This window comes from Pantherophis guttatus, chromosome 4, assembly GCF_059756535.1.
Source record: "Pantherophis guttatus breed Tessera chromosome 4, ASM5975653v1, whole genome shotgun sequence".
In the NCBI taxonomy this organism is placed as follows: domain Eukaryota; kingdom Metazoa; phylum Chordata; class Lepidosauria; order Squamata; family Colubridae; genus Pantherophis; species Pantherophis guttatus.
This window is the reverse complement of record NC_142066.1, coordinates 159,017,869-159,041,078: the sequence shown is the minus strand read 5'-3', so window position 1 is coordinate 159,041,078 and position 23,210 is coordinate 159,017,869. Positions and strand designations below refer to the sequence as shown.

General features: G+C 45.9%; 1 protein-coding gene across 1 annotated transcript in view; it reads right to left on the bottom strand.

Annotated features, from left to right (window-relative positions):
• LOC148114425 (uncharacterized) overlaps positions 1–23,210 on the bottom strand; it is a 39,237-nt gene that overhangs the window by 8,819 nt on the left and 7,208 nt on the right. Inside the window, exons 2-4 of the mRNA XM_087893700.1 lie at positions 10,899–10,957; positions 9,491–10,273; positions 1,160–1,297 (exon numbers count right to left, since the gene is read on the bottom strand). Coding sequence (XP_087749826.1) covers positions 1,160–1,297; positions 9,491–10,273; positions 10,899–10,914 — 937 coding nt within the window. The 5' untranslated portion in view covers positions 10,915–10,957. The remainder of the gene's footprint in view (positions 1–1,159; positions 1,298–9,490; positions 10,274–10,898; positions 10,958–23,210) is intronic.

Genomic DNA, 23,210 nt, shown 5'->3' with positions numbered 1-23,210 from the left:
ACTACTGCAACACGCTCTACCTGGGGCTAGCCTTGAAGAGTGTCCAGAAGCTTCAGCTGGTGCAGAAGGGAGAGGCGGGGGGGATTTGGGGGGGAGAGGGGGGCTAATGCAGTTTGTGTTATACTGCTGTTCCACGAGCTGCAGTGGTTGTCGCTTTGCTTCCGGGTCCAATTCAAGTTGTGGGTTATCGGCTATAAAGCCTTTTGTTGCAAGAATCCGGCTCATCCCGAAGGATTAACTCGCCCCACTTGTGCCAGCCCAAGAGTGGTGCCGTGGCCTAGAGGTGGAGCTCTCGCCTCACAATCTGGAGGCTGTGAGTTCGATCGTCTCTCTGGGCACAAGGAGAATATATCTGCTTAATAGAAATACCTTGTGTTCTGCTCTGGGAAGTCGGGGGGGTTGGGGGGGTTGGGTGGGAGGGTTGTGGGGAAATTGTGTTTGTTTTACTAATAAAACTTTTTCAATAAAAAGAGAATATATCTGCTGCAAAACTCCGCACTGGTGATAGGAAGGGCGTCCGGCCAATAAACGCTCGGCTCCATTCAGTTGCCCCGACTCCACCCGCACAAGGGATTACAGTGTCATTAAATGAGGAACAACAACCACTTGTGCCAGCCGAAGAGGCATGCTGGAGGCAGACCCCGCCAGTCAAGGGTTTTCAGGGGTCCACAGGAAGACCCTTTTCTGCCCTATGGAGCAACCTGCCCCCAAGGTGGGATCCGCACCCACCAATCTGGCCTTCCAAAATGACTTTGAAGACCGGGCTCTATCAACCGGCCTGGCTACTGAGTTGGGGAGTGGGCGTCTAGGAGGGGGTGGATGGATTAGTCGGACCCCCTCCTCCCCAGTTGCCCCAGTATCAAAGGGGTCTTTCCCCCTTCAGCCGACAGCATCCCAGGGGGGGTGAAATCATTTCTGCTGCCAGAGGGGAGGCAGTCAACCCTTGTGGGTGGCCCCTTCCCACTGTGGTCACCCCAGGCTCCCCACCCTGCCCAGTTCACCTCCAGCCACCTGCCTCAGCCCACCCACAGCCAGCTTTCCTCCTCCGCTGGCCCCATCCCGGCCATTCTTGCTGGCCAATGGGGCCCTGGCCCATTCACCGAGACACCCTTTATCCCAGGTGTTTCGCTCCATGGGACAAGGAGATGCCGGCAATTACCTGCAGCAATGATGGCGCTGGGAAGGGTGCCCGAGACGGCTGGGATGGAGATGCGATGGGTGACAGATCCCTGCTCACCTGAAGGTTCCAAGTTCCCAGACTTCCAGGGTTTCTGGAGCTCCTCTAAGGCTGGTGGGACTGCTGGGCACCCAGATTCACACTTCCCTTTGGGCTCTGGATTCCTAACTGTTCAGTTAGTCTTCCTAACTGTTGGCGTCTACTTTATCAAATGCTTTACGGACCTCCAAGTAAATTAGTTCACTGCATTTTGCTGGTGCACTAATTTCACATCATAAACTCCACTAGAAGGACGGAAAGATCTAGCAGAGAAGCAGCAAAGGAGAACATCAGATCCAGCTGCCACCAGGCATTCCTGATCCCTTTAACAAGGTGAGCCCCCCCACCCAAAGCAGCAACCCCCCCCCAGTGGGCACTTTGGGGCAGCAGGAGTGGGCTTGGGCAGGGGGAGGGCTTCCCCTGGGCACCTGGTGGGAAGCAGGTGAAGGAGCTGCTCCTTTGACATGAGAGCATGGGGTTCCTCCTTTCTGGGAGACGCTAACACGTGGGTGGGACAGCTGAGACCCTCATTTTAGGACTGGCAATTGGAGAGGGAGGAGAGAGGCTAATGGGTGGAGATTTTAACATTAGGAACCGGACAGTTGGATCTCTTAGGACCCGTCTTCCTCGTTAGCAAAGGGAATTGGGAGCGGAGGAGGGAGGGGGAGAGAACAGCAGGTGGCTTAGCAACAAGGGTGAGACTCCAGGTAATTTCAGGAAGTGGGGGCTTGCTCCTTTTCTGAACTTATTGCTGGGTTCTGTCCAGGCAGCCAAACAAGGGAGAGCTGGAAGCGACATCTTTGAATTTGGGGGGGGGTCACTTAACTCAACAACAATGACTTGCCAAAAGGAGGAGACGCGGTGGAATGGCAGGAAGATTTGGGGAGGAGGAGGCTGTTGGGAAGAATGTCGAGATTGGTCCGTTCATCCTAACCATCTCCATGTCTTGCTGTACTCAAAAGGGGATGTTGTCCAATTGTGGTGGGGGAGGAGGAGGACGTGGAAGGAGTAGAATATACTCAAGGGCTGGGTCAGGATATATTCTCTGCCTGCCGCTTTGCAGAGCGCCCCACCCCCTTAATCCCTCACCCCTTCCAGCAGCCTCTGTTTGCCTGTAACTTTTGCTGGTCTCACTCTACAATAAAGAGCCATTGTCACTGCCTTGCTTCTGCCTCCTCAGTCACCCAACTCAACACTTTCCATCAGAATCGACCCTGAAGGAACCCCGGAGGTCATCTAGTCCAGCCCCCCCAGCTCAAACAGGAGACCCTTACAGAATTACAGGGTTGGAAGGGACCTCAGAGGTCATCTAGTCCAACCCCCTGCTCAAGGAGGAGGAAACTTACAACCCCCTGCTCAAGGAGGAGGAGAATCAAAAAGTTGGAGGGGACCTTGGAGGTCATATAGTCAACCCTTGTCAAGCAGGGGAACCTTACAGAATGACAGAGTTGGAAGGGACCTCGGAGGTCGTCTAGTCCAACCCCATTCCTCGAGCGGGAGACCTTTACCCAATCGTACAATGAATCGCAAGAGTCGGAAGAGACCTTGCTTGGACGTCTGCTCGGGCGACCCTTCCCCACCTCTGCCATGCCGCCCCTAATTGTATGTAGTCCCCTCTCCCCCCCCCCCCCCTCAAACCCCGGGACACAGAAAGGAGTCGCATCTACCTAACTGGAACAGAAGCGAGGCGGCGGCAGCGCTGCTTGGAAATCACGTGCCTGGAAAGAAGGAGTTGGAAGGAAGCCCCCCCCCCCAAACACATCGCACACACACAAACCGCAGCCACAGTAAACAGGCGGGGCGCTCAAAGCGAGCAGGCTATTTTTCTCCGGCTCTATTCATCGCACAACGGCCGCTTTGGGTTGTATCCCCCTCCCCACTTCCCCTTGTCCGCCCCACTCCGCCAAAGCCAGCCTCGCTTCCTCTACTCCCTGCCTGCCGCTTTGCAGAGCACCCCCCCTTAACCTCCCCCCTTCCAGCAGCCTTTCCATCAGAATCGAGCCTGAAGGGCGCTCGGAGGTCATGTAGTCCAGCCCCATGCCCAGGAAAGAGAACTTTACCCAATAAGAGATTGGGGAGGGGCCTCAGAGGTCATGTAGTCCAGCCCCCCAGCTCAAACAGGAGAGGAGAGCCTTACAGAATGAGAGTTGGAAGGGTCCTCGGAGGTCATGTAGTCCAGCCCTCCCTCTCTCTTCCTCCCTTCCCCCCCCCCCCAAATCGCAGGGAGGGAAACAGCCAAAGGAAACGGCAGGCTCTCTCCGAGCAGCGCTGCCTAGAAATCACGTGATTGAAATTAAATGGAAAGACCACACACACACACACACACACACACACACACGTAGCGGAGCAAGAGTAAACAGGCGGGGCGCTCAAAGGAAACAGGTTATTTTTCTCGGTCTCTATTCATGGCACAACGGGCGCTTCGGCTTGTGTCGACCTCCCCTCCCCCCCCACCACTTCCTCTCGCAAAAGCCAGCTTGGCTTCCTCTAGGCTCTGCCTGCCACATGACACAGAATGACAGATTCACAGAGCTGAAAGGGTCCTTAGAGGTCATCCAGCCCATCCCCCTGCAGGAGACCTGACACCATTCCAGACAGGGGGGCTGCCCAGTCTCGTCTTCAAAACCTCCCGTGTTGGAGCACCCACAAGTTCTGGTGGCGAGCAGTTCCACTGGTTAACTGTCCTCACGGGCCGGAAGCTTCTCCCGAGTTCCGGCTTGCTTCTCTCCTTGGTTAGTTTCCACCTGTCGTTTCTTGTCCTTCCTTCAGGTGCTTTGGAGAAAAGGCTGACCTATTCCTTGGGGCAGCCCCTTAGATATTCGTTTTCTTGCAGACGTTTCAGGACCCAACTACATAACATCATTAGTGCTAGAAGGAATGGGATTTGTAAGGAGGAGGAGGAAGAAGAAGAAGAAGAAGACTTTGGGGGCCTTTGTCCTGTGCTTGGTTGTTTTCTTTTTTTTCTTTTCTTTTTTTAAAAAAGCTTTTTATTAATAATACAATTAAAAACATTGGACATGGTGTGACTTTTCCGGTTTAGACATTTCCGTCAAGTTTTACCTTGCAACAAAGACAGTTCCTTTTTGCTATACAACTATATAGAGCCTTGGTGGCGCAGCGGACTAAAGTGCTGTTAAGTAGCACTTAGCTGCCAGCTGCCTGCAATTACTGTGAGTTCAAATCTCACCAGGCTCAAGGTTGACTCAGCCTTCCATCCTTCCGAGGTAGGTAAAATGAGGACCTGGATTGTTAGGGGGCAATATGCTATTTAGTATACTGTCTTTGGTGTAAGCCGCCCAGAGTCCTCGGAGAAGGACGGCATATAAATCGAACCAATAAATAAATAAATATATACCATCTATCACATTTCAGACACACACATTCGTTTGTCTGTGAAGGTTAACATCAATGCCAATTCCATTCCTATCTGTCACAGAAAACTAACATAAAGATTTCTAAACTTTCAATTCATCCATGATTCTTTATCCCAGCATTCCTCCCTCTCTCCAACCAATAATACATTTTATTCCAGATTTTGTAATATTCTGTTTCGCTCTTATCTTTTGAGTTCCAGAGTCAACTTGTTCATTTCAGTACAAATCAATATCTTAGCTAATACTTCTTCTTCTGAGGGGGTCTCTTTATTTTTCATTTTGTTCAAAGGCCAGTCTTGCTGCCATTAAAATATGTAACATTAGATATATTGTTCCCTTATTATACTTATCCTTTGTAATACCCAGTAAAGAAAAGTTCTGGCTTTAACTCAATATTCTGCGTTAACATCCCTTCTGGCCATTGTTTTATGTGGTGCCAAAAGTCTCTGGCTTTTGGGCATTCCCACCACATAGGATAAAAAGTCCCTGGCATTGCCTCGCATTTCCAACACATCGGTGAAAGGTTTTTGCTCATTTTAGCTAGTCTTCTGGGTGGGAGATGCCACCTATAGAACATCTTGTATAGATTTTCTTTATACAGGTGAAACTCAAAAAATTAGAATATCATGCAAAAGTTCATTTATTTCAGTAATGCAACTTAAAAGGTGAAACTAATATATGAGATAGACTCATTACATGCAAAGCGAGATAGTTCAAGCCTTGATTTGTCATAATTTTGATGATTATGGCTTACAGCTCATGAAAACCCCAAATTCACAATCTCAGAAAATTAGAATATTACATGAAATCAATAAAACAAGGATTGTACATAGAACAATATTGGACCTCTGAAAAGCATGCATATGTACTCAGTACTTGGTTTGGGCCCCTTTTGCATCAATTACTGCCTCAATGCGGCGTGGCATGGATGCTATCAGCCTGTGGCACTGCTGAGGTGTTATGGAAGACCAGGATGCTTCAATAGCGGCCTTCAGCTCTTCTGCATTGTTCGATCTCATGTCTCTCATCTTTCTCTTGGCAATGCCCCATAGATTCTCTATGGGGTTCAGGTCAGGAGAGTTTTTTGGCCAATCAAGCACAGTAATCCCATGGTCATTGAACCAGGTTTTGGTACTTTTGGCAGTGTGGGCAGGTGCCAAGTCCTGCTGGGAAATGAAGTCAGCATCCCCATAAAGCTCGTCTGCGGAAGGAAGCATGAAGTGCTCCAAAATCTCCTGGTAGACGGCTGCGTTGACCCTGGACTTAATGAAGCACAGTGGACCAACACCAGCAGATGACATGGCTCCCCAAATCAACACAGACTGTGGAAACTTCACACTGGACTTCAAGCCTCTTGCAGTGTGTGCCTCTCCATTCTTACTCCAGACTCTGGGTCCTTGGTTTCCAAATGAGATGCAAAAGTTGCTCTCCTCAGAAAAGAGGACTTTGGACCACTGAGCAACAGACCAGTTCTTTTTGTCTTTAGCCCAGGTAAGACGCTTCTGACGTTGTTTGTTGTTCAGGAGCGGCTTGGCAAGAGGAATACGACATTTGAAGCCCATGTCCAGGATCCCTCTGTGTGTGGTGGCTCTTGATGCACTGACTCCAACCTCAGTCCTCTCCTTGTGACACCCCAACACTTTTGAATGGCCTTTTCCTGACAATCCTCTCCAGGCTGCGGTCATCCCTGCTGCTTGTGCACCTTTTCCTCCTACACTTTTCCCTTCCACATAACTTTCTATTAATGTGCTTTGATACAGCACTTTGGGAACATCCAACTTCTTTTGCAATTACCTTTTGAGGCTTTCCCTCCTTATGGAGGGTGTCAATGATGGTTTTCTGTGATTTACGGGAGTCGACTGGGATAGTTGGGTTGTTGGGGACCAGGGTTCGAACTCTGTCAATGGTTTGTGTGTTAGTTTGTTTAAATACGGCGTACAGCACCCATGTGGCACAAGGGGCTGGGACTGGGTGGAACAGTTCTGCGCTGGTGCGGCTCCTTTCTCCAATTGGGACCAATATCGGTACTGATACCGATAGTGGGTGAGTGGTCCAGCCCTCAGCCACTCTTCTGTGGTGTCCTTCACAGCTCGATACGTTCTCCACTCCTTTTCAACATTGGTGTAAATCCGGTGGGCGAGACTCTCCATCCCCACAGCTTGAGCAGGGTTCTACTTACCTTTACTACCGGTTTGCAACAGGGCCGCGCGCACGCGCTCTTCTGCACATGCACAGAAGCGTTCTGATGACGTCGGGGTCAGTGGGCAGAGCCTCCCACAGGTTTTACCGGTTCTATAGAACCGGTGCGAACCGGGGGCAACCCACCACTGAGCTTGAGGAAAAGATTAAGGTTGTCAAACTCAATTTCATTGAGGGCCACATCAGGGCTGTGGTTGACCTGGGGGGGGGCGTAGGGGGTGTGGCCAACTGGGTGGGCACGGCCAAATTGACACCACTCCCCAAACTGCTGGCATGTTTCCTCTTCGCATTGGGTAGACCAGGACTGCCCCACGGGCCGGATCCGACCACATTGCCTGCAGGCCTTGAGTTTGACATGCCTGAGTTAGGACGTTCTGTTCCTGGACTTCATTGACTCGGATGGGGGTGTTACCTTCCTCACATCTTCCCCCCCCCTCTTTTGTATGTGTGTGTGTGCATCGAAGCCATTAGACCGTGGCCGACTGGAAACGAACTACTGACAGACTGCACTTGCAGGGGAACCTGGGAAATGACGAAGGGGTTTAGCGTCGTCAAACAAACACTGTTGTGGCTGCCGTTCTGTTTCTCGCTTCGCCTCGCATCTTGACAGCCTGACATGTGCAGTGGCGAGGTGGGTGGGTGGGGAATATGGGTGATTAAGGGCAGGAAGGATTGGGATTGAAGCAGAGTTGGCCCCGACCATGAGGAACACCCGTCGAACACAAGGACAGCCAAAGGAATGCAGAGACGGGAAAGGCACTGTCAGACCTGCCCCAGTCCGATCCCTTTGGAAAGGAAGACCCTCGACTCCCTTCACTTTGGTTGAAGTGATGGGTTCTTTTACTAAAAGATGCTGGCTGCAGTAAAGTCAGGCTTGAACTGAATTTCCCACGCTCAAACAATACAGAAAGTTTCCCCCACACCTCAGCCCTCCCCCCATGACCACTCCGTCTTCAGCCAATAAGAGTCCGCCTAGGTGATTTGAGAATGCTGAGGTGTTTAGGGCAATTCACATTCTTTCTCAGGGAACCTGACCTTGGATGCCGAAGCAAACCAGTTCCAAGCTCTCCAGCTCTTCGTTAAGCTGTCAACCCCCCTCCCAATTTCCCATGATGTACACCAAAAAAGAAATCAACACAAGGTTCCTATTTGTCTCCCCCCATGCTCCCCTCCTCCCCCTTAGCCTTTGATGGCAAGATGCCAGCAAGCCACCAGCTGAAGATGGCAGGACAGGTGCGAACACAATATCCGTTTCCAAAACACCCTGAGAACTTTTAATTGGACATGGACAGGTAAGAGGGGGGTGGCCAGGAGAAAAGGGAAAGTTCATTGCATCGTTTTCGCCCCTAGCCAGGAGATTCTGCTGGCTCTAATCCAGAGGCCCTCCGACCCCGACCCCTACATTCTAGTCCAACCCCAGCTTAGGCTGCAAAGTCGTTTGATCTTTGCAATTCCAGGCGTTGTTCTGCGCTGTGTCCTGTTAGGAAATGACTATTACCTAACTTGTTGGGTTGGCAATATATAAACCATCAATGTAGCTTTAAGACTGCTGTATTGCATCTTACTGTGTCCTGATTGGTTAGCTCTATAGCCAATGTCCTTAAGAGGGAGCTAGAAACATGGTTTGTTCTCTTTGCTGTTCTTGCTCTCTGATATCTCTGTATGCTACTGTTTGCAACTCCAGAAGAACTGTTTATTGTGAATGACTATGACGACTGGTAAGAAGACTTTGTTATTGGAATATCCCTGGATTCTCGTTTTGGCTATCTCCTGCTTTATATGTGTATGACCTGGACTATTTATTGGACTGTGCCTTAATATTTTCTGAAAGTAAACACAACTCAGTGTATCTGTGTGTTGACTGTGTTTATTCGTAACTACTCTCAATCGCTTTCTGCTACTCAAAGGTTACTCTGCGAATTCCTTAAGATGTCCATTGCACCTGTCTAGATTTCCTGACACCAAAGGTGCCTTTCCCAGGGCTTTAGAGGTCATCTAATTCAGCAGCCCCCAACCTTTGGGGCATGGCAGACTCTCTGTGGAGAGGTTTTTCCACAGGCCGGAGGGAGCATGGTTTTGTCTGCAGCCTGCATCCTGTGGATGGAGCTTCCGGTGCCGTTTCTGGCATGCCGTGGCCTATTGCCAGTCCATGGTTCAGGGTTGTGGACCCCTCCTCTAATCTGTAACCGATTTGTTCTCAGTAAAGTATACTCTTGGGGTGGGAAATGAACCAGGAGTCTTTCTTTGCTAGATGACAAATACATTGAATTCCTGTCGTGTGCGCAGAACAGATTTTACCCACCCGGGATGCTGTCAGTTTAAGGGGGAAACATCCCTTTGATACTGGTGCAACTGGGGAAGGGGGCACTCCTGGGCCTGACTGGGGCAATCGTAAGGATATGAGGCCAGGCTGGCATTGAGGAGTTATTATGGAACAGGATCCTGCTGCCCTTGAGAAAGTGGAGGACGACCTTGAAAGATGAGGACCCAAGTCTCCCACTGGCCCCCAGGAAGGGTGAGGAAGACCCTGGCTGACCCCTCCACACACACACACACATTTCAGCAGACAAAGGCAAAAGAGAAGTGGAGGACACCAAATCTGCAGCTTTGCAATTGTTTATTTCTTGAGCAAAGAAAAGGGAGTTAAGAATCACATCGTTTCTGGATTCGGAGGCAACAGGAAGTCGTCGTTCAAACACTTAATGGAAAAAGCAGTGATACACCGCGACCAATACCCTTCGCATGAGGGAGTACACCTTTTGGCAAAACCAACAGACAAACCGGAATGGACACAACAACAGGTTGAGGATCCATCTGTATGGATTTTGGTTCTGTTTGACAAATAGCCGGACGTGGTCGCCCTGTAAATTGGGCTCCAAGTACAGCTGGTTGACGTAGTATCTGTCCCCATTCTTGGAAATGGTTCTCTGCACCATATCCATCAACTCGGAAACCTGCCTCTCCCACTCAGCTCCCGTGGCCTTGTTGTTGAACCCACAGAAGCGGTTCCCGCACTGCTGGATCAGGTCACAGAGATTCCGGTTGTCGGACTTTCGGACGTACTCCTGCAGAGAGCCTCCGCCCAAATCCTCCACACAGGTGAACAGGACGATCGTGTGCCTGGTGGACTCTGGTCCAAAAATATCCCGGACACATTTTGCAGCAGCCACGTCTTCGGCGGTGAAGCGTCCCGTCTGAGTCACCAAGATCAGGGCGTGGGGGCCGGGCCAGGAGAGCTCGATACAAGTCATGATCTCCCGTTGCAGAATCTCATCATAGTCTTCAGAATCGAACATGGCGGCCGTATCAACCACGGCTATTTTTGTGCCCTGCCAGCTTCCCTGCCCCCTTTGGCACCTCAGAGTGGTGGTCTTGGCCTCCAAGATGGACTCGAACACCCTCCGGCCAAGGATGGTGTTGCCCGTGGCGCTCTTCCCGCCACCTGACTTCCCAACCAGGATCAGCCGGAATTCGCCATCCTCCCCTGTGAGTTTGGAAGACAGCATTACAAAAAGGAATCGAGATATTGCCCAGGAAGGACCTCTGAAGACAACATTCCAAAAACGCTGACATTCACTGTGACCTTGAAGTGCTGTTGATGCACTCTTTTCTTTTCTTTCCTCTCTTCCTTCCTTCCTTTCTTCCTCCCTCCCTTCTTCCTTCTATTATGCCTCCTTCCTTCCTTCCCTTATTCCTTACTCCCTCCCTCCCACGCATATCCTTCCTTGCTTCCTTCCCTTACTCTTTCCTTTTCTTTCTTTCCTCCCTCCCTTCTCCTCCCTTCCTTTCTGCTTCCTTCCTTCCCTTACTCCTCCCTCCCATGCATATCCCTCCTTCCTTCCTTCCCTTCCTGTCTTCCTTCTCTTGCTCCTTCCTTTTCTTCTTTCCTCCCTCCCTCCCTGCCTCCTTCTTTCCCTCCTTCCTTCCTCCCTGCTCTTCCTTCCTTCTCTCCTTCCTTCCTCTTTTTCATTTTATCCTTCCTTCATTCTTTCCTCTTTTCTTTCTCTTTCTTTCTTTTTCACTCTTTCTCCTCCCTCCTTTCCTCCCTTTCTCCCCCCCTCCCCTTCTCCCTTTCTCCTGGGTTTCCAGGAGAACTCAGGGATTTTTACCTCTCTCGGCATCCATCCCTCCTCCAAGGCCACTTCAGATCTCCCACTCCTCAAAATCCCTGCAGGGAGAAAGCAGAACCCAAAGCTGTTTCTCTCTCTCTCTTCCGGCTAGAGTCAGGGGCTCCAGAGGAGGGTCTGTCCATCCCAGGAGGACACAGCTGCTGCGCTCTGAGGACCCCCTTGGTGGGGCAGGCTCCCCCCTCCAGCCGTGACCAGTCAGTGACACAGCCAGCCTCCCTTGGTGACCCCCAAAGCCCTCAAGCCGGGCTCCCTTTGGAGGAGCAAGTCCCAGAGCCGAGCAGAATCCGTCTCTGGCACCCTCTACCTTAGAGACCCCAGACCCAATTCCCTGCCCTCCCGATCTGCGCCCCCTCCACCGCAGCCCCCTTTGCAAAGCAGCTGCAGAATGCTTGGGAGAGAGCCCAGGGCTGAGCCTCGGGCTGCAGCAGGCTCCCAGGACCCCTTCCTTGTGGAGGAGAAGACCCCCACTCAATGTGCCTCGGTCCTTCAACCCCCCTCCTCCCCCCCACACACACAGCTTCTGCAAAGCGGCTCCGCCAGGAAGCCGCGGAGGCTTGGAAAGGGAGGCGGGGGAGGGGAGGAGCTGGGCGGGGGTTTCTTCCTCCCCCCCCTTTCCCTTCATAAGCCGCGGGCGCCCCCAGAACCATTTCAGCACGGACGAGCTTCCCACCGGATCCGAGAGAGAGACAAGGCGCTTTTCCGGGCAGAGAGATCGCGCAGCGGATCGAGCAGCCAGGCGGAAGATCGAAAGCCCGAGACTGCCCACCCCACCCCACCCCACCCCCGCCCCCGCCCCCAACCGCCGAGCGTTTCGGGGAAAGCACGTGACTCCTGGCCCGAAAGTGAAAGTGAAGGCTGAATATAATTTTGTATTGGCCAAATGTGATTGGGCACACAAGGAATTTGTCTTGGTGCATAGACTCTCAGTGTACATAAAAGAAAAGATACGTTCATCGAGAATCATAAGGTACATCACTTAATGCTAGTCCTAGGGAAACAGTCAATATAAATCATAAGGATACAGCAACAAGGTTACAGTCATGCAGTCATAAGTGGGAGGAGATGGGTGGGGGGAACGATGAGAAGATTAATAGTAATGCAGACTTAGTGAATAGTTTGACAGTGTGGAGGGAATTATTTGTTTAGCAGAGTGATGGCGTTCGGGACAAAACTGTCCTTGTGTCTAGTTGTTCTGGTGTGCGTTGCCCTATAGTGTCACTTTGAGGGTAGGAGTTGAAAGAGTTTATGTCCAGGATGCGAGGGGTCTGTAGATATTTTCCCAGCCCTCTTTGACTCGTGCAGTATACTGGTCCTCAAGGGATGGATTGTTAAGAGATGCAGTCATAGGTATACAGAGAGAAGTGGGGAGAGGACACAGCCTTGGGGGGGGGCTGTGCTCATAGTACAGGTATCTGGTATGATTCTGCTTAGCTTCACCTGCTGCTTCCTGTCTGTTAGGAAGCTTATGATCCACTTCCAAGTGTGTCCAGGCACCTGTAGTTGGTTTAGCTTAGTTAGAAGAGGGTCTGAAATGATGGTGTTGAATGCTGAACTAAGGTCTACAAAGAGGACCCCTAGGTCTCTGGAGATTCCAGATGTTGCCGGACGTAGTGCAGAGCCATATTAACAGCATCATCTGTTGACCTATTTGCTCGGTATGCAAATTGCAAGGGATGGTTTTCAGGTGGGACGTCACTAGCCTTTCAAAGGCTTTCAGGACCACAGATGTTAAGACTACAGAAAGGAGAGGCGGCCACACAGGGTAGCAGCGGAGCAATGGGGAGGGTAGGGAATGGGGGGGGGAGGCCTGCCGGTGATGGGACTGACAGGTGGGCTGGCCTTTGCAAGTGGGGAGGTGGGGGTCCCACTCCCTAGGGGAGGGACCTCCATGGTAGGGCAAGTTCCCCCGTCCAGCCATGACTGAACAACACAGCCCTTTGGAGGAACAAGACTCAGAGCTGAGAAGAATCCCTCTCCAGCACCGGAGATGGGGATGGAAGCGCAAAGGGATGTTGTGCCCGTCAGCGGCTTGTGCGGCTTGTAGCTGATTCTGACAGCGAGGAGGCTGGTGTAGTGTTGGGACAGCAGCCTGTGCAGCTGGTGCTCGAGCCAGACAGTGAGGAGGCTGGAGAAGATGTGGTGCCAGAGACGGGGATTCAGCCGGGGCCTTCAGAACCTCCAGAAGCTCCCATAAATGAAGAGGATGAAGAGGAGCAGCCTCTTCTCAATGCATGTATGCGCAGAGCTGCCAAAAGGCAGGAGTGGCTCCTCAGGAGGAGGTCTCCTTGAGAGTAAGCCTTGGGGCTAATTGGCCACTCCCTTAGCCTATTTAAGGAGGAACACTGATTACAGCAAGCTGTAGGGAAAAACTTTAGTTCACTTTCCTTCGCGTCTGGATTCTCTGCAAAATTTGCTTCTGGGCTTTCTGCCAACTCTAGTAAGACTCTGATTACCTCATCTTAGAATGCTTGTAGGCTGTTAAGGAAGTTTATTAACAGCCTTTGGTTGAAAAAGACAGAGTTATTTGAGTAAAATAAGCTTTGTCTAGTTTTTGTGCGTACTGCGTTCTTTGGGGTCTGTAGCTGGGGCAGAACAAGGAGTTTTTTGCTCATGCAGAGAAAAAGAGAGGGCAAAAGGGGGATCTTTCGAGAGAGTTATGTCAGAGGTGGGTGACACATACTGTAACAACCGGTTCGCCCAGAATGCGAACATGTGAGTGTCAGCCCCACTGCGCCGTGCCTCGCAGCTTGGGGCTGTCATTCAGGCAGGACCGGGGAGCTGATCTGGTGACGCTCAGAAGTATGTCTGGTCACCCAGCCTAGGTGTCAGAAAACTGCTGCCGCCTCTGTGATTGCCACCAAAGGTTGGGCCGCCACTGCACAGCTGAGAGGCAGACCCTGGACACAGCTGAAGTTCGGGGTCTTGCCTACGCAGAGCCAAGCCAAGCCTTGGCTGGTCTGATGAGCCAAGAGGAAAGTTTTAGTACCGCTTTGTAAAGCCTTAGTAAGGCCACACCTGGAATGCTGCATCCAGTTTTGGTCACCACAAAAAAAGAAGAAGAAGTTGAGACTTTGGAAAAAGTGCAAAGAAGAGCAACTAAGATGGTTCAAGGTTTGGAGTCTAAAACCTATGAAGGACAGTCGCAGGATTTGGGTTTGGCCAGCCTGGAGAAGAGGACTAAGGCGGGACAGGATAGCAGTCTTCCAGTATTTGAGGGGCTGACCCAGAGAGGAGTGGGTCAAATTATTCTCCAAAGCACCAGAAGGCAGGACAGGAAACAGTGGCTGGAAACTAATCCAGAAGAGAAGCAACCTGGAATGAAGGAGAAACTTCCTAATAGTGAGGACAATTAACCAGTGGAACAGCTTGCCACCAGAAGTTGTGGGTGCCTCTATCACTCGTGTCGGGACTGCCTATGCAAGGGTGAAATGCTCCTGGTTCGGACCGGATCACCCGATCCAGTAGCGATGGAGGCGGGTGGTTCAGAGAACCGGTAGCGAAAATCCCTGCTCCCCCCCATGCCCAGCTAAGCCGCACAATCATCAGAGGCTTTTTTATTATTATTATTTTTAAAAGCATTTTTTCTACAACCTCTTTGGCCGAAAAAATGCTTTTAAAAGTAACAAAAAGTAACACCCAGAGAAACAATCTGTGCTGGTTTTCCTTGATGCCCAAAAAGCATTTGATAACTTAAATTGGGAATTTCTAAAAGGACAGCTAAAGAATATGCAATTGGGATCGAATTTGGAAAATATCATAGGGAAAATATATACAAAGCAAACAGCGAAGGTAATTGTGAATGACTGACCAATTTGACATAACAAAGGGGGTCAGACAAGGCTGTCCACTTTCCCACCTATTGTATATCCTATCCTTGGAGATCTTACTAAAAAAAATTAGAGAGGACCAAGAGATTAAAGGATTAAAAGTGAGACGAGAAGAATATAAGACCCAGGCTTTTGCCGACGATCTAGTACTCATAGCAGAAGAACCACTAGAAGTAATTCCGAAGCTCCTTAAGAAAATAGAAGATTATGGAGAAGTGGCCGGGTTAAAGATAAATAGAAATAAATCAAAATTATTAGTTAAAAATTTGATGAAAAGTCAGGAGATAGAGTTGGGAAAAAATATACAAATTCAAGTGACTAATAAAATTAAATATTTAGGTATTTGGCTGTCACCAAGAACATCCTCTATAAAAGAAAATAATTATGACAAACTAATAATACAGATAAAAAAAGATTTGGACCATTGGAAAAGTTTACAAATTTCATTGACGGGAAGAATTTCCATTATTAAAATGAATATATTACCAAAATTACTGTATTTGTTTCAGGCGGCGCCAATCAAATTAGGGAAAAAAAATTTTTGTGAACCTAAACAAGATAACTTCCAAATTCATATGGCAGGGAAAGCGCCCACGAATTAAACTAAAATTACTCCAAGATTTCAAGGAAAGAGGTGGAACAGCACTCCCCGATTGGGAACTTTATTACCAAGCGGCAGGATTATTATGGATCAAAGATTGGATGGAGTTGGGTAACAGTAGAATACTTACCATTGAAGGCCATGATCTACAAAGCGGCTGGCATTCTTTTTTATGGGATGGAAAATATAAATCACATACTTACTTTCAGAGACATACATTTAGGAATGCTTTACTATTAACTTGGTTAAAAATAAAAAAAACATCAATATATAAATATTCCGTCTTGGTTCTCACCTTAAGAAGCTTTAAAACACCCAAATCTAACAGACCCCAAAAATATACTGAGATATAAAGATTTAATTGACTACCAAGGAAAGCTGAAATCTAAACAACAACTGGAAACAGAATTAAATAAGGAAATTGACTGGTGGACTTTTTCGCAGATACAATCCAAACATAAGGAATATACAAAAACATATCAAATATGTAAAGAGAAACAGGAATTAGATATTATCATATTAGACTCTGGAGAGAAATTAATCAGTAAAATTTACAGATTTCTGTTAAGGTACAAGATGGAGGATGAAACAGTCAAACACACAATGATTAAATGGATGCAAAATTTTAAGTACTCAATAGACTTAGATAGATGGGAAGAATTTTGGCAAATGAACATAAAAACAATGCTGGCGGTGGCATGCAAGGAGAACCAGCTAAAGATGTTTTATAGGTGGCACATGTCTCCAACGAGACTGGCTAAAATAAACCCAAAAAATAGTTCGGCGTGTTGGAAATGCAAAAATTCACAAGGCACTTTTTACCACCTATGATGGACATGCCCAGTGGTGAAGAAATTCTGATCAACTATCAAGAAATGATTAGAACAGGGCTTCCGGTTTGGTTTCCATCGCTGCCAGACGGTCTTTCGGGACCTCCAGCCTCGTCACTGAAAAACTCCGTCTCATTGAGGAGACGTGAGAGAGAGCCGGCGAGAGCAGGTAGAGCCCTCTGCGAACTCCCCAGAGTTCTTTTTTTACTCTTGGGGAGGAAGCAGAATGTGGCTCCCTATTCAGCTCGCCGCTGCTCCGGGCTTCGGGGGAACTCTGCGCCTTGCAGAGCAGGCGATGGGACCAATCCAATCAACGAAAACTAACAGATTGCCTGAACAAGCAGGATGAAATCTGGATTTGGGACTCTAAATTGCAAGTATTTCTAACAACCCTATGAGTGATTTTAAAAGTGAAGAAAGAGTGAAAGGGGGAAGAAAGAAAGTTTAAAATGGCGACTGGCTGAGGCTTGAGAAGAAAGCTGAAAGCGAAAGTCCTTCCGTTTGAATAGTTTAATATGTTACAAAGTATCTGAAGCAATAGTGCTGGCTAAAAGTGAAGAGAAAAATTCCTATTTCATGCTTCTTCCTTCTTGATATTGAGACTTGATATTGATATTGTTTGGAGAGAAGTCTTTTTCTTTAAAAAGAGTCTGTTTGTGTGGCAGGATGGTGTTAAAACTGATAAAGCCAGACAACAAAGCTGCGGCGGGGGGCTCCCCCATTTACAAATCACATGAACAAGTTTTGAGCTTGCAGATGCAGAAGAATGGCTTTAAAGACCTAAAGGAATTTGTTTTGGAGGAGATGGCAAGACGTGATGAGATTGTGAACCAGAATCTTGAAAAATATAGACAGGAAATTAAAGAGTTGGTTCAACAAAAGTATGATAACCTGAAACGATATATTGTAACAGCTTTGAAAAGCTTTTCAGAAATAATTATAAAGATGGATAAAGATATCAACTCAGAAATAGAGTCTAAAATGAAGGAAGCTGATTATAAGATTCATAATCTGGATAATAAGATACAAAGAATTGAAAATGATTTGATAAATATTTAAGAAAATAGCTCAGAAGTAGAGTCCAAAATAAAGGAAGCTGATCACAAGACTTATAATGCAGATAATATAAAACAAAGGATTGAAAATGAAGTCACAATGATGCAATTTAGATCCATGCAATTTGCGGTCAGAATAAGGGGATTACAGGAAAATAACAGAGATGATTTGAGAAAGATGTCTGCTGAAGTTCTGGCTGTGATTTTAAAGGTTAGTCCTGAAGAGGTATCCTGTAAGATTGATAAGGCCTACAGAATAAATTCTTGGGTGGCAAAGCAAAGGCAGTTGCCTAGAGATGTGGTGATCTATTTTATTGATAAAGGAATAAGAAATGATATTGTGCAAAAGTCTTTTAACTCCACTCTAGAAATGAATGGAAGGAAGATTTGGATATACAAAGAGCTGCCGTCCAAGATGTTAAAAGATAGAAAAGACTTTGGATTTTTGGTGACTGAGCTAAAGAAACAAAACATCCCATTTAGGTGGGATGTTCCAGTTGGTATAATATTGAGATATCAAGGAAAAAGATATCAACTAAATACTGTTGAAAAAGCGGAAGAATTTTATCACAAGGTTTTTAAAATGGATCCAACATCTCCACGTATGTCATCAGTGTTAGGAACACAGGAGGGGGATAAAGAAAAGCAAAATGAACAAGAGATTGAAACTCAGGCTAAGCAGATGGAGATGGAGGTAATGGAAAAACAACAAGTTACAGAGGCTTTTTTGGATGAGCCGCTTTTGGATTCTCCTTCAGAGGCTATAGCTGGATTACCTATAAATATAAGAGAGCCGGCTTTGGATTTCAATTTGATGTCTTATCAAGTTACAGACCAGCATGTAATTCAACCAGCTGATATACAAGTCCTAGAAAGGCAACCAGGATGGAGATCTAAATCACAACAAGTTAAGAAAAGAAGAAGCAGGTTCTACAAAACTAAAAAAATTTAAACTAAATAAAAAACTTTTTTTTCTTTTTTTTTTAGCCAACAGACTAATGCCAGTTATATAAGAGACGATTAAATATTATTTATTTATTTATTTATTTATTTATTTATTTATTTATTTATTTATTTATTTATTTATTTATTTATTTATTTATTTATTTATTTATTTATTTATTTATTTATTTATTTATCATATTTGTATACCACCCTACTCCTGAAAGACTCAGGGCGGTGAACAGCCAAAAATAAAATACAAAGACATACAAAAGTTTAAAACTATTAAAAACAGATTAAATAATTTAGGCTCAAAAAATCAAAACATCCAATTTATCTAAAAAACATTTAAAACCCAATTTAAAAGCCAATTTAGGAGGGAGAGTTAGGCCAGACCAGCCTGTTGGAATAAAAACATTTTTAGGGCGCGGCGGAAGATGCGTAAGTCTTGGATCCTCCATATCTCCGGGGGGAGCTCGTTCCAGATGGCAGGTGCCCCCACAGAGAAGGCTCTCCCCCTGGGGGCCGCCAGTCGACATTGTTTGGCCGATGGCACCCTGAGGAGCCCCTCTCTCTAGGAGCGAACTGGTCGGTGAGAGGCTACTGGTGGCAGAAGGCGGTCTCGTAGATACCCCGGGCCTAAGCCATGGAGCGCTCTAAAGGTGGTAACCAAAACCTTGAAGCGCACCCGGAAGACCACTGGGAACCAGTGCAGCTCGCGCAGGAGGGGGGTCACATGGGAGCGCCACATCGCTCCCATCACCACCCGCGCGGCCGCATTCTGGACCAATTGGAGCCTCCAATAATAAGCGGGATTTATAGAAGGCTGATACATGAAATATAATTGAGGCAAATTACAGACTTATACTATTTTGAGAAGAATAACAGATTTCTGCAGTGCTGGTGTTCTTGGGATGTGGAAGATGGCCTTTAATTGAGCGGACTGGAACTTTCTATTTTGGACTCTTTGAAAAATGGATTACGTATATGCTGAGTTATAAGGCAAGAGAATTATGGAATTGGGGCATGCAGAAGATCTGGTTGTTACCCCAATGTGGTGGTTGGAATTAATAATCTAGACAAAAGACACTACAGAAGATACTACATGGAATATAAATATAAAGTCACTCGGGTGGTTTTTTATATATGAAAACACTTATTATTGATGGGGACAGATGGTAATTGAAGACACTGAATATACTGTTGGAAGCAGAACTTGATGTTACCCTAACATGGGTGATGGAATTAACAATCCAGTTGAAAGACATTACAGAAGATACTATATGGATTACAAACTTAAAGTCATTTGAGGATTTTATTTATATATGGAAATATCTTTAGTGGTGTGGTGTGGGCAGAAGAACAAAGATATTAAAAATATTATGTATGGTAGACCTGTAGGAAAGTGGGTGGAGATAGGTTAGGCTACTGATTGTTTAGTTTAGGAAAAGGGATGTTATGTTTAGATATAAATATATGCAAAAGATTTGAATTAAGAGATATATGTATGGGGGTGGAGGAAATGGGTAGATTATGAGTTGAATAAATGCCAAATTAGGATTTATTATATAGTTTTATAGCTGAAGGTTGCTTTGAAATGTATAGTATAGGGGGGATATAATAATAATGTTAGAAAGAAATGGTTAGCATATGGGGGGGGTGTAAAAGGATGGTAAAGTATTATACAATGTGATATCAATTTGGATTTTATTTTGGAGAAGCCAAGGGGGGGAGGGTGAGGGGGGGTTAGGGAGGAGGGGGGGAAAGGGGGAAAAATCTGTATTTGAAAAACTTTTTCAATAAAAAAAAAAAGAAATGATTAGAACAAATCACTAAACTACAAATTGACAAGAAACCTGAAATTTTTCTATTAGGAATCTTTTAAAAATCGTATTTGAAAGAAATAAAATATCTGTTAATACATATACTAACGGTGGCAAGGATAATATATGCTAAAAATTGGAAATTGGAAAAAACCCCAACAGAAGAAGAAGTTATAGATAAAATTACACAATGTGCGGAAATGGACAGACTAATGAAAGAATTAAAGGAAAAAGAAGATACTGAATTTTACAAAGTTTGGAATAAATGGTATCATTGGCGCAGGGCTGTTATGGAAGCAACATAGTCAGAAATTTTATAGTATCAAGATATATTTGTGTATATAACCACCTTCTTATGGGTGAAGAACCCAGAAAATGAAGGTTATACATAGAACATCAAAGTAGAAGTCTTAGAGACAGAATAGAAGAGAGGGTAAAGAGGTTAATGTAGGTAAATGCAGGTCCAGCTGGATGAAGGGCCCTCTTTATTCATAGTATTGTAAGAAAGGAAATGTGCTTGTTTGAGGGAAACCAATTATCCAGATGAAAGGCAGAGAATTCCTTTGAAGTAGAAACATTCACAAGAGGGGCCCCTCAGTTGCCAGAGATAGAGATATTTGTTTGAAGGTTAAAACAGATCAAAGGATGACCACATGTAATATCAACAAGAGATAATTTGAATCTATGCTTCAGTAATTGGCAAAAAGAACTATGACTGTTGGCAAAGAAAAATGTAAAACTTAGTAATTGGGAAGTGTCAATTAAATATGACAAATGTATATGATCACATAAACTGCTGAGTTAACAGAATCCTTTGTCTAGAAGAGTATAAAAACCATTGTAGCCAATTTCTGTCTTTGTTCAACGCTTCATGTACAGAGCTTTGAACCTATTGCGCAATATACAATGTCTCTGGCTAACCCTGAAAAGTTGTGTTGGTTTTATTAATCCACAACAAGGTAATATGAAACCATTAGATTAAGATTAAAGGGAACAAATGTAAATATATGAATGGAAAGATCTCCACGAAACAGACTCTTCAAATGATTGACTATTTACAATTGTTTAGTGTACAATGTATTTTTCTATGTGTTCGTTATTTGTGTTGTATGTTTTTTTTAATTTGTTAATAAAGTTTATAATTAAAAAAAAAGTTAAAAAAAAAGCCTCTCATGATTGCGCGGCTCAGCTGGTATGTCAAAGGATTTTAAAAGCATTTTTTCTACAACCTCTTCAGAGGTTGTAGAAAAAATGCTTTTAAAAGCCTCTGAAGATACCAGCTGAATTGCCTGATCGGCAGAGGCATTTAAAAGAAAAAAGCCTCTGCCGATCAGGCAACTCAGCTGTTATCTTCAGAGACTTTTAAAAGCATTTTTTAACAACCTCTTCACCAAAGAGGTTGTAGAAAAAATGGTTTTAAAAGTAAAAAAAGTGACTTCCGGTTTCCTCGTCTTCGGCGGCGGCGGTGGCGGTGCCTTTTGAAGCTCCGCCAGCCCCGCCGCTTGTAGAGCCGCTTCGCAACTAAGAAGCGGCTCGAAAACTTCAAAAATCCTTAGGATTTATGAAGAGAGATCGCAGGGCACAGGTTGAGCCCCTGCAACCCCCCCAGGGAATAGGGGAGGGAACAGGAGCGGCTCCCGTTCAACCTGCTGGACTCCAGGCGGCGTGGGACAAGTCTGCTTTTGCAGAACAAGCCGGCTACAGGAAACTTCAAATTTAAAGGAAAGGAATTAGCCTCAACAAGCAGCATATTTCTACTTGAACCCTGAAACTCGGAATCGCAAGTATTAGAGTTTTCTTGGCTTTCTAATCTGAGCGAAAAAATGCGGATGAGTGAAAGTGAACTGTAAAAACATGGCGCTTAGCCTTAGAGTTAACGAGCTGGCGAGTGTGGATTGCTGAACTCATCTTGCTTTGTCACAAAGTTTCTAAACTGTTACGAAGTTGCTTCGCTTGTAACAAGAGAATAAGAGAGAAATTTCTCCCTTTTCAATACTGGACTTTGCTTTACTTTAGTTTTTATTTGAATAAATCTGGGGGACTTTTTCAGAAGTCTTTGTGGAGGTGGGAGAAGAGGAAGAAGAACTTCCCTTTTTAGTAAAACTAGCTTACGTGGCAGGATGGCCTCAAAGAAGCAGGAAGCGAAGGCAACAGGAGGTGGATCTCCCACACATAAAACACAGCCTCCCCCTGAACAACAGATACAGACTCAGAAAAAAGATTTTGACGTGGGAGATTTAAAAGAATTTATTTCTAAAACTCTGGATGATAAATTTCAAAAATCTCAACAGGAGATAGATGACAAACTTCAAAAGTCACACCAGGAATTTATGCAGGAAATTAATGAAGTTAAAGATATGGTGAAACAGAATCAAAATAAGGTGACCAAAAAAATATCAGAAGTGGCGTCTGGCCTGGCAGAATTTATTATTAAAGTTAATTCTAAAGTTGAAGAATTTAAATCAGAAGTTAATGTTAAGATGAAAGACAATGATTATAAAATTGCTGATGTTGACAATAAAATGCAGAGAGTTGAAAATGAAATTGTGATGGTTCAATTCAGGGCAATGGAGTTTGCAATACGGCTTCGAGGAATTCGAGAAGAGGATAGACAGGATTTGAGACAGGTCTGTTCTGAGGCTTTGGCCAAGATTTTACAAGTTAATCCCGATGTGGTTTTTCACAAAATAGATAAAATTTATAGAGTGAATTCTTGGGTGACCAGACAAAGACAATTGCCCAGAGATGTGGTCATATATTTTACAGACAGAGAAATAAGAAATGACATCCTGCAAAAATCCTTCTACACTTCGGTGCAAGTGGGGGGCTCACGAATTGGAATTTATAAAGAACTACCCCCTAAAATGTTGAAAACCAGAAAAGAATTCGGTTTTCTTGTTAAAGAATTGCAAAATCAACAGATACCATTTCGGTGGGACGCCCCAGTTGGTATAATTTTGAGATACAAGGGAGAAAGATATCGTTTGAACACTGTGGAGAAGGCAGAGCACTTCTACACTACTATTCTTAAGGAAAGAACACCATCCCCACGTACATCTACAGTTTTGGAGATTAAGGAGAGTGATGAGAAGCAACCTCAACGAGAATTGCAAGAACAGTCTAAGCAGGAACCAGAGGAAATGCAAGGCACAGAAGGAGGTTTTTTGGATGAGCCTTTGCTGGAATCTTCTCCAATCTTGGACCCGGTTCGGA